This window comes from Trichomonas vaginalis, chromosome IV (assembly GCF_026262505.1).
Source record: "Trichomonas vaginalis G3 chromosome IV, whole genome shotgun sequence".
NCBI classification, from domain to species: domain Eukaryota; phylum Parabasalia; order Trichomonadida; family Trichomonadidae; genus Trichomonas; species Trichomonas vaginalis.
Genome location: NC_067206.1, coordinates 29,541,370 through 29,554,258, shown reverse-complemented (window position 1 = coordinate 29,554,258; position 12,889 = coordinate 29,541,370). Strand labels below are relative to the sequence as shown.

The 12,889-nt window shown below is 34.9% G+C and overlaps 3 protein-coding genes and 1 pseudogene across 4 annotated transcripts, besides 2 other annotated features; all 4 read left to right on the top strand.

The window, feature by feature from the left end:
- Window positions 1–841: a mobile genetic element.
- Window positions 842–7,166: 6,325 nt separating this feature from the next.
- On the top strand, window positions 7,167–8,522 carry TVAGG3_0191210 (annotated as a pseudogene). The gene has a single exon. A coding segment is annotated over exon 1 (1,356 nt).
- A 97-nt stretch (window positions 8,523–8,619) lies between these two features.
- On the top strand, window positions 8,620–9,378 carry TVAGG3_0191200 (protein of unknown function, DUF4106 family; the record flags this gene model as incomplete). Its single annotated transcript, XM_051225994.1, has 1 exon — window positions 8,620–9,378. A coding segment is annotated over one exon (759 nt), but the record flags the coding sequence as incomplete, so codon positions are not given.
- Window positions 9,379–9,447: 69 nt separating this feature from the next.
- Window positions 9,448–12,889: part of a mobile genetic element that runs on past the window's edge.
- TVAGG3_0191190 (protein of unknown function, DUF4106 family) lies at window positions 10,050–10,493 on the top strand (the record flags this gene model as incomplete). The annotated part of the gene is made up of 1 exon (XM_051225993.1): window positions 10,050–10,493. The coding sequence occupies one exon, from the start codon at window positions 10,050–10,052 to the stop codon at window positions 10,491–10,493; it is 444 nt and encodes a 147-aa protein (XP_051110979.1).
- On the top strand, window positions 11,329–11,920 carry TVAGG3_0191180 (protein of unknown function, DUF4106 family; the record flags this gene model as incomplete). Its single annotated transcript, XM_051225992.1, has 1 exon — window positions 11,329–11,920. A coding segment is annotated over one exon (592 nt), but the record flags the coding sequence as incomplete, so codon positions are not given.

The window sequence follows — 12,889 nt, the reverse complement described above, 5'->3', positions numbered from 1 at the left end:
AACGAACATTCATCGCTAAATTGCTGAGAAACTTTGAGGAAATGTCGAACAATTTCCTCAAAGTTTCTCAGATTTATATAGATCACTAGAGTCCCCTAGGCACTGATTCTGGTTCAGTACCTAGGAGGCTCTAGTTCTCTAACGAACTGATAAAATGTTTTTAAATTTTTGGATATTGCTACCTGTGAAGCACTGACTTCAAGTCAGTACCTCACAGGTAGCAATTACATTGAAAGATGGGAGAAACTTTGTCCGAATGTTAAACTATTCGGACAAACTTTCTCCCATTTGTAGTGGAGATGGAAGGCTTTGAGGTATATTATATTAATGTATACCCCAAAGCCTTCCATCTCCACTTGAAAGTTCCAAAACTTTGGGTTAATAGTTTGCAATTAACCCAAAGTTTTGGAACTTTCTAGAAGGAATTGCAGGGTAGGAGGTACATATTCATACTATGTACCTCTTACCCTCCAATTCCTTCCTTAACATAAACAAATTTGGAGTTAATTGTTTGCAATTAACTCCGGGTTTGTTGACCTCCAAATGAAAATGAAAGGGTAAGAGGTATATAGTGACCCTATATGCCTCTTACCCTTTCATTCTCATTAATTATGGGAGAAGCTTTGGCCGAATGTTAAATTATTCGACCAAAGTTTCTCCCATTTTTTGAAGGGATTGGAGGCTATGAGATACTGATGCAATGTCAGTACCTCATGGCCTCCAATTCCATCCTGAAACTGATCAAAGTGGACCTTACATGCATTTGAAATTTGCCATGTAAAGTCACTTTTTGAGAGAGAGGATTTGACTGCGTCAAATCATCTTTTTCGTTTACGAGAGTATTCTAACTTCATTTGGAATATTCTCTGGGTTTGGTTGTCCAGGTTGCTGTGCATTCGCTAAGTTCTGTGCGTCCATTTAATATTAGATAAAAATATCTCTTACGAGTACATATGCTGAACATTTGCAGGCATTGGTTCATCTTCATATTCTCTGTACTTTTCTGCCACGTCAAATAAATAAATGACACAATGGAAAAAACCTAAAACAAGTAGTCCTATTTCAAACCACATTTACTTACTAATAAAATTTCTTTGTTATGACACTTTCTCCAGTTTATAGGACCTCTCTCATATTCTATCTTGTCATATATAAACTCATAGTCATGTATGTCCTCTAACCATCTCATAACGGTTTCCAAACCACTTTTATCGGATGTAAAGTAAAAGCATGGATGGTTATGTATAACGTCTAAAGTTTCTAAAGAGTCTCTCAAAGTCCAGTCTACTTGGTATTGAAAATCCCATGTGTTATAGAACGGCGGGTCCACTATAAAGAAAACATTTTCCTTGTCTTTATATTTTTCATACAACTCTGTCCAATGACATCTCACAAACTCTATACCCTCAATATATTTTTCTATGTCCTCTTTGAAAACATTTGTATAGTTAAGATATAAAACTTTTGACATAAGTGTTTCAATGTCATGAACTCTTATAGCACCACTATATAATAGTCTAGCAGATATACTATCCCAGTCTATATATTCTGCTTTTTTCAAAACCTCTCTCACAATATTTTTCTTATCTAATGGTATACGTTCCATCTTACCTATAGGTATCTTTTCTTTTAACTCTTTCAATATATTGTTTGTGTCTGGAATATGTTTGAGACGGTACATATAGTTGTCGAAGTCATTGCATATAATCTTTGAGTCTGGGAATATTGTATGGCACAAATGGGATATATAGAAACTTCCACCGAACAAATCTACAAATGTTAGACCATTCGGTAGTTTCTTAAGTTCTCTCAATATAATATCTTTACATCTACTCTTATTTCCAAAGAACGGTAACAGCGGTTTTGTAAAATTCATTTATATATAATAATAAAAATGTTTTACCCGAAAAGTGACAGAAAAGTGACAAAATATGAAAACATATATAATTTGTGAAAAGTGACACAAAAGTGACATATTAAAAGTGATATAAAAATGACACCATTAATATGATGTAAATAACAACGGTTTTGGTTTTGTCACCGGCTGGTCGGCTGGGGTTCGGTCCTCCTCTTGGGTCTTGGGCAAAATTTCTTAGGGGCTAGAGGGCGCAACGCGCCTGGAAGCCCCACTCACCTGACCTTATTTCAATAAAAAATGAACATCGGATGGGCCAATTTTGAAAATCTTGATCAGCGGGCTCTCAGTGAAAACTCCAATGTTTAAGGTTTTGATCAAATCTCTTCTTTTTGATATCTGAAACGACAGATAGGTAGATAATGATATGGTCATGTTATAGCCATGCTTATGCAGAATGATATCTATTCTATCAAGAGAAAAAAGACCTCGAAGTGCAGAAAATTGAATAGTTGTAAACTAAAGCGGTGATTATTCAAATCCACCATTAAAAAATTGATTATTCAATTTTATTATAAATATATATCGAACACAATTTGAATATCATATTTCATTGTGAGATTGTCGATTATGTTGAAGAAAGTCACTCAATAAATTCGATTTTTTTACCAAAATTCAATTTAATCGTCATCTCTTAGAGTGAAGCTCCTCATTGGAGCTATAGGACCCCAACGTGGCAATATATTTCACCTCCATCGTGCTATGTATACATCACAATGAATGTTGAGTTATATATATATAACACTGCAAGGACATACATGTCATAGAAATGAATCCCTGTGAATAAGGGATCCTTTGCTTTTATATGTATGTTTATTAACAACATTCATATCTAGATACTCGCAACTAACATAACCTTATGTCATTTAAATACTATGAGATAATAACAAAAGCGTATAAATGATAGGTTTTTATATCAGGCAAATACATATATAAATTTCTAAAGGTGCCATTTTTTTGATGAGATAATTATTTTTGAATTGGAACTGAAGTATTTCTGGTGATTTCAACGAAATCGAAAGATTTATCGAGGAACTTCAAGCATTCTACTCTTGCTTTGCTGTTGAAGGCTTTTCCTGACAGCCCAATTGTATTTGAAGGTGGTGCTTTATATTATAATAGATAGGGCGATTCCCGAAAGCGTCATACGCTACGTAGTTCATGATGAAGTCTTCACAATTGTTTTTCTCAGCCGAATAGTCTATTACGCTTTATATTTATATGAATGATAGATTTCAAACAAATCTACGTTTATAAAGGAAAGTCCAGTAAGAACAATGTTGAAATCACGGCCTCTCTTCCAGCTATACTTTCCTTTTCTCCAAAGAGTTGCGTAATTTCCGAAAACTGACAATGGAAAGCCTCTACGTTTAAATTCTTCAAAAGCAGTGTCTAAAGCTGTAAAATTAACGAAAATATCATCATCAATATTGCATATGGTCTGAGTCTCGAGGTTTTGGGGTATTAAAAATCGAGCAACAAGTTCTCCTCATTTCAGTATCAATTATTTCAATAGGAAACTGTAGAGTTTGAAATGTTATATGCAGTTAAATTAGGAGCCGGTATTGAATGCTTGAAATCGTTCCAATATATGTAAATTTTTTCGCAATGCTTAGATTCTTGCTTTAAAAGTGAGTTTAATATTTTAGATAGAATTGGAATTCGACGGAAACTACTTAGGTATATGATTGAGTATTTGTCTTTACTTAATTCTCGATCAGGTTTAAGATTTGATAATCCAGGGCCAATAACTTGTGAATATCCGCTTGTTTCAATTATTGAAGTACCAAAAATGACTGAAAAGAATATACATAGCAAGGATAAAAATGTTATTGATCCAAAATTTGTCCATAATTTAACCAGAGCATAACTCATATCTTTTAAGGTTATCGTCCGACCAAACACCAATTATCGTTTTTTATATTTATGATTATCTCAGGAATATTCATGCTATTTACTTTATCATTTCAACAGGCAATATCAATATATTTTACTTTCGCTATTGTAGTTCCAAATAAATAGCATACACAATATTTTGATAAAAAATCAATCTGACAGCGAAAAACGGTTATTTGTCGGTACTTTCCCTTTTATAGCAAACACTTTTTTTGACACACATATGAACAACAGAGGATTATACCATGTTTGAGTTACTAAAAAGAAAAGATACAGGGTGAGATATAAAAAGACATCGACAAAAACGAAGTTCATTATACTCAGAATTTAAAGAATAGTAAAAATGAATATGAAACATGACTTTCATTTGATTTCGAGATAACATATCAATATAGATCGTTATGAAAATCAAGCTAAAACAGAGCTTGGCGAGCCACAAAAATTTGACGTCAAGGGTTAAATGAGTTTTGGTTTTATATTTCAAAAATCTTCCATATATATATTAGTCATTGAATCAGTATTTATCATCGTTTTGTTTTCAACTATTGGCGGTATCACGTATAATGGAGAATTCCACAGTAACATGAATGTTTTATTGTCATGGTCAGGAGACCTTTTTCAATCTTGGACCAGCTATATACGCCGTAGTCAATGCACATCCAGATCAACATACCTTTTATATTACAACTGTCAATGCAGATTTATTACCAAAATATAAAACTCATTTTGCAGAACGCCCAATCCTTAAAAAAAATTTATTTTATACCAAACACGTACTTGACTAAAAGAATATGGATAGTTGGGTACGACACTTATATTCGAATTGTTTTTCCTAATGCGCATCCTGAAATGGAAAGATTCTTACAATTAGATGGAGATGCAATTGTAGTACAAGATATTAAAGATATGTACTTCCATGATTTCAACAACCAATCTTGCAATCGTAGTTTTTGATTTTGCAAGAAGATTTGAAGATTCAAAAAATTACTTTAACGCCGGTGTTATGGTATTCAATAATTTTAAGTACATAAATGATAATATTCTGAATAAATCCATTGAATACTTGAAATGGCTCAATGGACACATGGGCCGTTGGTACAATGATCAAAGAGTATTAAACAAAATGTTTATAGACTCAAGAATAGTTTTCCCTCAAAAATATAACGAATTTGATTTCAGAAAGTTTGGGAATAACACCAAAATCTTTCATTTCTATCGTGCGAAGTGTAAACCATATAACCAAAAAATGAAGCAACACGCTCCATCAAACTTTGGGATTGCTTTTTATAAAACATACAAAGAAAAGCCTCTTTTATGGCGCGATACTCGTAATATTACAATCTGTACAAATGAAATGTTCAATTAACGTAGATGGTAAATTAATTATGATTCTCACAATTTTGAGAACTTCTGACATCATTTGCCAGACAAATTGAATGCAATGAAGTATGATTTTTTAATGCTTGATATAGATTTGTTATAATATAATGTATTTATTTTTCTAGTTGAAGTCTTGCGGACATGAAATTAATTTTTTTATTTTGGATATAGGTCAGGTGCGTGGGGCTTCCAGGGGCTGCGCCCTTCTAGCCCCGGAGAAACTAGAGGAGGAATGATACAAAGACCAGATGAAAAAAATAAAAATATTATAATAAAATTAAATTTTTAGTCTTAAATTGTTTTTTTATTCGTATATTCTGAATGTGTTGGAAATTTTCTTCTTCTTTCGCTCTCTGAGGTGAGGATTTCTTCGACTTCTTCTTCGCCATTGGGAGCAACAAATCCTGCGATGAAAACTTTGTATATACCTTCTTGAGGAGTCTCTATGATGAAAGTCGTATTGTTGAGGAAATGGAACTCGACATCTTGAACAAATTGGCAACTGCTGTGTGTGAATTTTGCAATTGTGAGAGGCTTTCCTTTATAGTCCTTGGGAAAGCTTGAGATGGTTACTGTTCCTCCATATGGAACTCTGGCAGGAATATCTAAAGCAACAGTTGTTATAACGTGGAAATTGTCTAAGAATTGAGGCATAGGTTCAATGCAGTATAGTCGTTTTGACTGGTTGTCTTTTGTGTAGAAATATAAATAGAATGACCTTTCACCATGTTCATTCAATTCTTCCAAATAATTGTATGAATTTGGATATATACGGACAAATTCAGCTTACAATCTTGTAAACTTCTGTAAATGCTTCTGCAAGTTCTTTGGAAACAAGTGAATGAACTGGTCAATAAGCTTGCAACGCTATGAGATTGCAGTAAGCAGTAACAGGTAAATATGAAGCAAACATGTCAACAAGTACGCCAGGGTCTTTGATTTCGTTTTCAAAAGCTGAATGGCATCCATGACAGCTTGAAACATCTCGTTATAATCTCGATTGTCTTCTGAACCCCACTGTTCATTTAACTTATCTAACAATTCAACCTTTTCTTTGCGTATTTTCTACGAACTTTCTCTGAAAGAGGGAGTTCTCTATCTTGTGTGTCTTGAATTTGAGACTTAAATGTTTTGCTAAAGGCGAATATATCGTGTTTGCGACCTAGTGGTCATTGCAGAATGTGTTTCTGTATGTTCGATTGGATGTGTTTCTGTATTTTCGGGTGGTTGTGTTTCTGTATGTTCGATTGGAGTCTGATTGGTATGAACTTCTCTGAAAATGCTTCTTTCGATAGTTGTTGTTGCCTGACCTGTTGGCTGAGTTGTTTCTGTTGTGTTTTGAGAAGAAGAAACTCAAATTGTTGGACAATTTGTTTGCAATTGTATGAGGAAGTTGCTTTGGTATTATAGGAGGTCGTAAGGGTTTGAGAATGGTGAGACATAAGTGTAGGAACTTTAACTGCAGAGGTAGTCGACGAATTGTTTTGCGACACTTGTTCTTCCTTCCATTATGAAAAATGAACTGTTTTTTTCGGACACTCATAGAAAAATTTGAAATAAACCGTTTTCGTCAACGGAGACCCCATCTAATATTTTATTATTGAAAAGTCTCCGTTGGCAAACCGTTCCATCTCAAATATTGAGAAGATCAACTTACATTGACTTTTAAATACATATTTTCACCATCGGACAAACTTTTGACTGGATGGACTTAACACGAACAATTACACTTGTCAAAATATTTTTATAACAACGATAGTATATATTGTTCGAACAAATAATGGTCTATCGTCAACGCTCATAGAGATAGACCCACTTTTCTAAAGTATATATTTGAGTACTTTAAAAAAATATTATAGAACAATATAACAAATATTTTACAAAACCGACAACACTTTGACCAAGTAGTTTTTTGAGCTGAACAAAAAGTGTCATATAAACATCTGTCAAAAACCGCTTTTTAACTTCACTTAAAATGCCACGTAAGCTACGTAAGAATATACGTAAGAGGAAGGGAGCATTGAAACATCCAATAGTAAAACTGACACCACAACAACAGTTGCAACAACAAATGATGAATGACCCCACTATGTTGCAACAAATGTCAAGCAACCCTATGCTTTTAAACCGAGTTATTGGTGCACAGAGTGGAGGTTTAAGAGCGGCACTTTTAGCGAAAATGGCAGGCTATGGTGGAGCTGCAGACGGAACAGCTTATAACCCTCAAAGTCAAATGAATTTGAGTTCACTCAAAAATCAAATAACAGATGTCAAAAAGTCAAACATAGACATACAGAAACAAATAAATGAAAATGAAAAGAAACTAGAATATGACAGACACACAAAGAAACTCAATGAGTTAAACGTAGAGAAAAAGAAGAAAGAAGAACAACTGAAAGAACTAAGTACAGAGGAATATGCGAAAAAAGTGTCAGAAAAAGCAGCAGAAGTAGCAAAAATGGAACAAGATGTTATAAATTTGAAAAACCATACTACTCAATATAAAGTACTGAAAGATGAAGAGATAAAACAAAAAGCCATGAAGACATATATGGATAGCGATGAGTATAAAAAAAGAAGTTGAAGCAAATGTAAAGGCAGAAAAACTTTTACAGTTGCAAAACCAAACCGTACAGTATGAAAACTTAGCACAAGAAAGTAAAAATAACGACGCAGCCATGCAAAAGGCAATGAAAAGCGCAGAATATATAAAAGCTAATAATGACTGGTTAGATGCCCAAGCCAACGCCAAAGCAGCCCAACTTATAGGGTCAATAAGGACAAAAATACAAGCGGATGAAGACAGTTCAAATGAAGCTTTAATGAATGCTGACTTTAAGAATGCCTTCGAAGCTCTTCATAGTAAGGTGAAACTAGTGAACGACTTCTCATCTGGAAAGAAACTGAAGTCTGAAGGTTTCGACAAAGAGTTAAGAGAAGTAGCACAAAATATGACGAAAATAACAGATGCAGCAACGAGACAGGCAGTTCAAAGTGCCTATGACGCCGTTAGAGCAACTGTTGTGGAAAGTCAAGAAAAAGAGTTACAACAGACCAAAACAGACCTAGTAAATGCTTTCTTAAAAACGAAAAGTCAAGTAGGACATTATGCTGCAGATGGAACATATGTGCCAGCTGGTGGAACTTATATACCACCAAACCCTCCAAGAGAAGCACCTGCACCAGGACTACCTAAAACATTTACATCGTCACATGGACACAGACACAGGCATGCACCAAAACCAACACAACAACCAACAGTTCAAAATCCAGCACCACAACAACAACCAACACAGCAACCAACAGTTCAAAATCCAGCACCACAACAACAACCAACACAACAACCACCTCCACAACCAGCACAGCAACCACAAACAGAGCAAAGACATAAAAGAAGTAGAGAAAAAGGAAACCAAGAATTCTTAAAAATGCTTAAGGAAGATTATGGTTACCCAGATACTCTTGACTTTAGTGACAGATATAAAGAAGCTAATAGAAAGTTCAAGGAAGGAAATACTGACCCGAACCTATTTAGCTTTATGGTTCAGCATCAAATCGGATATAATCTCAAACCTGGAAAATACAAGCTCGCTAAGGGATATGATTTAATAGCATATCATCCAAATGACATGGATGAATTTACTCCGAGATATTTGATGTCAGAGCTAAATGATAATTCAACTCTCTTCATGAAACGCGTAAAAAATAGAGACGGAACGAAAAAAGAAAGGTTTATGAGTCCGGATGACTTAGAGAGGGAACTTGTTAAAAACGGTCTCGGAATATATGAAATGCCAGCAGATGAGGTACAAGAAACTCCACAGGAAGAAGTTCAGATACAACCAGACACGGAAGAAATAGTCCAGCAACAACAGCTAGAAGAGCCTGAAGGAAACGAACAAGTCCCTCCTTTGGAAACTAACTTCACAGAACTAGATGAAGATTTGGAACAGCCGAAAAATCTTGACCCTCAACAAGTGTATGAGGAGAATATGGAATCTTTCCAAGAGTCTAAGCAAAATTCGGCTGACATAGTAGAAGAATATCGAAAAATGTTTACCGACATACAAAAGACTCCAACATCAGATGAAAATATTCAGCATAGAATGGAAGTACTGAAAGATAATGTACGCAAATACAATAATCCTTTTTACTTACGACCATATAACGTTCAATCTTTGGCTGAACTCGGTGAAAATAAAAGGTTAAATTTCAACAAAACATATAGAAATGAAACATTGTTTAAAGTTCATTCAGAACCTAACCAATATGGAAACAAACCTACTTTTGTTTCTGCAGACTATGGAACTACAATGAGATGAGGTCATAAAGCTAATCAGGATAGGTGGTTCATAAACTTACAACCTCAATTCCAAGAAGTTGTAGACGCAATGGAAGTGAATGGTGAACCAGATATAGCTGGTATTTTCAGCGCGGCTTTAATGCCATTGAAAGATATGAAAGATGCAGATATTTTGGACCAGTATGAAATGAACATGGCTGAGGGAAATATAACACCTGACGTTCTAGAACATTTATCTCAAAGAACTACACAGAACCATAGAGATGGTATATTTGGTGAAGAGTTTAGAAAGAGAGTTAGGGAAGAGAAGGAAGAGAACCTATTGTACATGACCTTGCAAACGAATGTTTGCAAAATGTCATAAAAACTTACTTTGCAGACAATGAACCGAGAAGGGATGAATATTTAAGAAAACTCAAATGGACAGTACCAAATGAAATGTTAGTATTGAAAAACATGTTCCATGACAAAATAAAACCAACTACAGAAATAAATGACGCAAGACTGAAACGTTGGGTAAAAGCTTTCCCATTCACAAAAGATATTATTGGTAACATGGAAAGAAAACCAGAATGGCTACAAAAACATATATTTGGAAACGAGCTTATTCCATATGGACAAGCTATATTTGAAGAGCTTGAACCGGAAACTCAGGAAAGAGTCATGCAAACAATAAGCGACGACTCAAATACAAACTATGACAAAATCTTTCTAGGATATTGGTTACCTGAGATGGGCGACCAGAGCCCAAAGGCAAAAAGGACATGGGAAATTTACAACATACTAGGTGAACATGAGGCAAAGATGCAACAACTTGAAGCAGAGGGCAAGTTACCAAAAGCGACACCAAAGAAGAAGAGAAGAGTAGAACAAAGTGAAAGTAGTGAAGAAGTAACTTCATCTAGTGAAAGTAGTGGCAATGAAGGAAAAAGAAGAGTTAAAAACTCAGCCAGGAAGAAAGTAAAGCTTGGTCCGAGTGGGTTCTATTATGACATATAAATCCAACTATTCTATATTTTTACCCATATGAAATGTACGCCGCTCAGAATATTACGCCAACAGTTTTGGATGCCATGAACGGAAATGTTTCCGAATGGTATAACGAATGCGACAATGCCATTAGAAGGTCAGAAATAGTTCCTGGAACTTACGAATATACAACTGCTGTTTCTTATGGAAACGTAGGTGAGTTTGGAGAAGGTTCTTCAACAACAGTAGATATTGCTTGCGACAGGTTTCATATTATTTCTATTGACAACTCATTCTTATACGTGGAACAAGACATTGAAATAAAACCTTCTGCCAAGTTGTCTGACAAGAAAGGTTGCAATGGAATTTTCTATGTCGGATACCAATATGCTCCAGAAGTTTTTATGGGATATAAGATATATTCTAACTCTGACTTAGTTCAAACAGTAACATGGGCAAACTATGAATGGTTCGCTTTGAGAAACTCAGTACAACCACAAGCTAGAGAACAAACAGACCAGTATGCAACTATTGAGAAAATAAGAAGACTTGACCCTAACGTTCCAGGAGTTTATGTTAACCTTTCTGGTTCAGATGGAACTGCTGCCACTAAAGTAAAACTGAAACTTAGAGTTCCTTGTCATCTTTCCTCATCTTCAGGTTTTTAAGATACTTGCCAAACTGGGCATGAAAAATTTCTATCGAACTTACTCCAAGCAAAAATAACTTAGTCATTGCACCAACACAAGACCCATTCACTATTGAAGCCAAAGCAACAGCTCAGGAAACATTCGCTGCCTTTTGCAAAAACAAAGTTGACTTAGACTTTGGTTTCTCAAACTTCAACAATGAAGTAAACTACTATATGAAGGATAATGGTGGTGCAAACGTATGGGACCCAGTTAAGTTCACATGCGAAAAATTTGAATGCAAGAGAATAGAAAGCAGACTTGCAGTCTATATGTTGGACCCAGATATTTCAAATGCTTTAGCTGCCAAATATATTGCAGTTCCACTTATGTTCCCTATACACCAAATATCTGTCAAAGACTTTGCAGGTGAAGTTGGAAACCAAAGTGCTGACCCAGGTGCAAGAACAGATATTGCCTTAACAACTGCAATGAAACATGCAGATACTATGTTTGTACTGTTCAGACGAACTATAAATGACTATTCTTGTTTCTACAACCCTGGTATTAAATATCATATAAACATAGATGGCAAATATTATCCAAGAGAAGAATATTCTACAGTTGAGGATATGAGGTCATACAACTTGACATTAGATGCTATGAACTTTAACAACAACTTCACAACAACCATTAACCCTGAAATGCAAAGTTCTATTATGCCATATGTGAAAGTATGGACTCATACAGGAGGTCAAAAAACTCAATATACAAATGGAGACCGTTCAAACTTTTGGCTTGGCATTCCATTTGCTGACTCAGAAGACTTTATGGGTGGTATTTCAACTGTTGGTACAGTTCAAATACAATATACTGGTGACAGAGACGGTCCAGATGAATTGAGAGCAAAGAAGTTTACAAAACCAATAGCACTTTTCACGGAAGATGCTCTTTTGAAGATTCGTTCGATGAAACCTGCTGGGGCTCCTCAGATTGGCATAACGACAGTTTCCATCGAGCAGATTTTGGCAGCAGGTCAGTAAGTTGTTCTTTGACACTTTTCTCACCATCGTAAATAGTTATGACACCTGTTTTGACATAATACTGTATTATAAACTTACCTTTAGAAATATCTGTAAGTTTTGAAGTTATATTTTTGTCTGCTTCAAGAACTTTCACCATTTCAGTTATACCAACTTTCTTTGCTTTATAAAAATATTTAGGTTCAGCAAAGACTGCTATTCTATAACATTTACCATTGTTTGTATAAAGAACTATTCTGTCAATGAACTTGTATTGTTTGTGAGTATAAACTTTGTTTTGCTTCAATTCAAAGAGATATCCGAATACGTCCATCTTTTTATTCTAAGTAAAATGTCATTTCCGAAAAATAGAAGCGTAAGTGTTTCAAAAGGTTTAATGGCGGTGGCAGATGTGAAGTTAAATTCACCAACTCAAACAAACAGTCAAAGTGTTATTGTCAATGTCAAAGACAGAGATGTTGAAATGGGGAAACCATACGAAGACGAAGATGGTATAACAATTGTTCCTGTAAAAGAACCAACATATCCTGAAGTTAACAGAGACTTAAGTTCTGTTGCAGATATTCGAAACGATTACCAACAACTGAAAGACAAACTTCAAACTCAGGAGAAGATTTGTCAAGCTTTAAGTATAATGTTAAACTTGGTCGAACACAACCCTGTAAAAGTGAACTCATATGTCATTGCACCTCATGAAGTTTTGAAAGAACTCTTGAAACTTTTGACAGAGGCAGACGATATAAACATCAAAGAA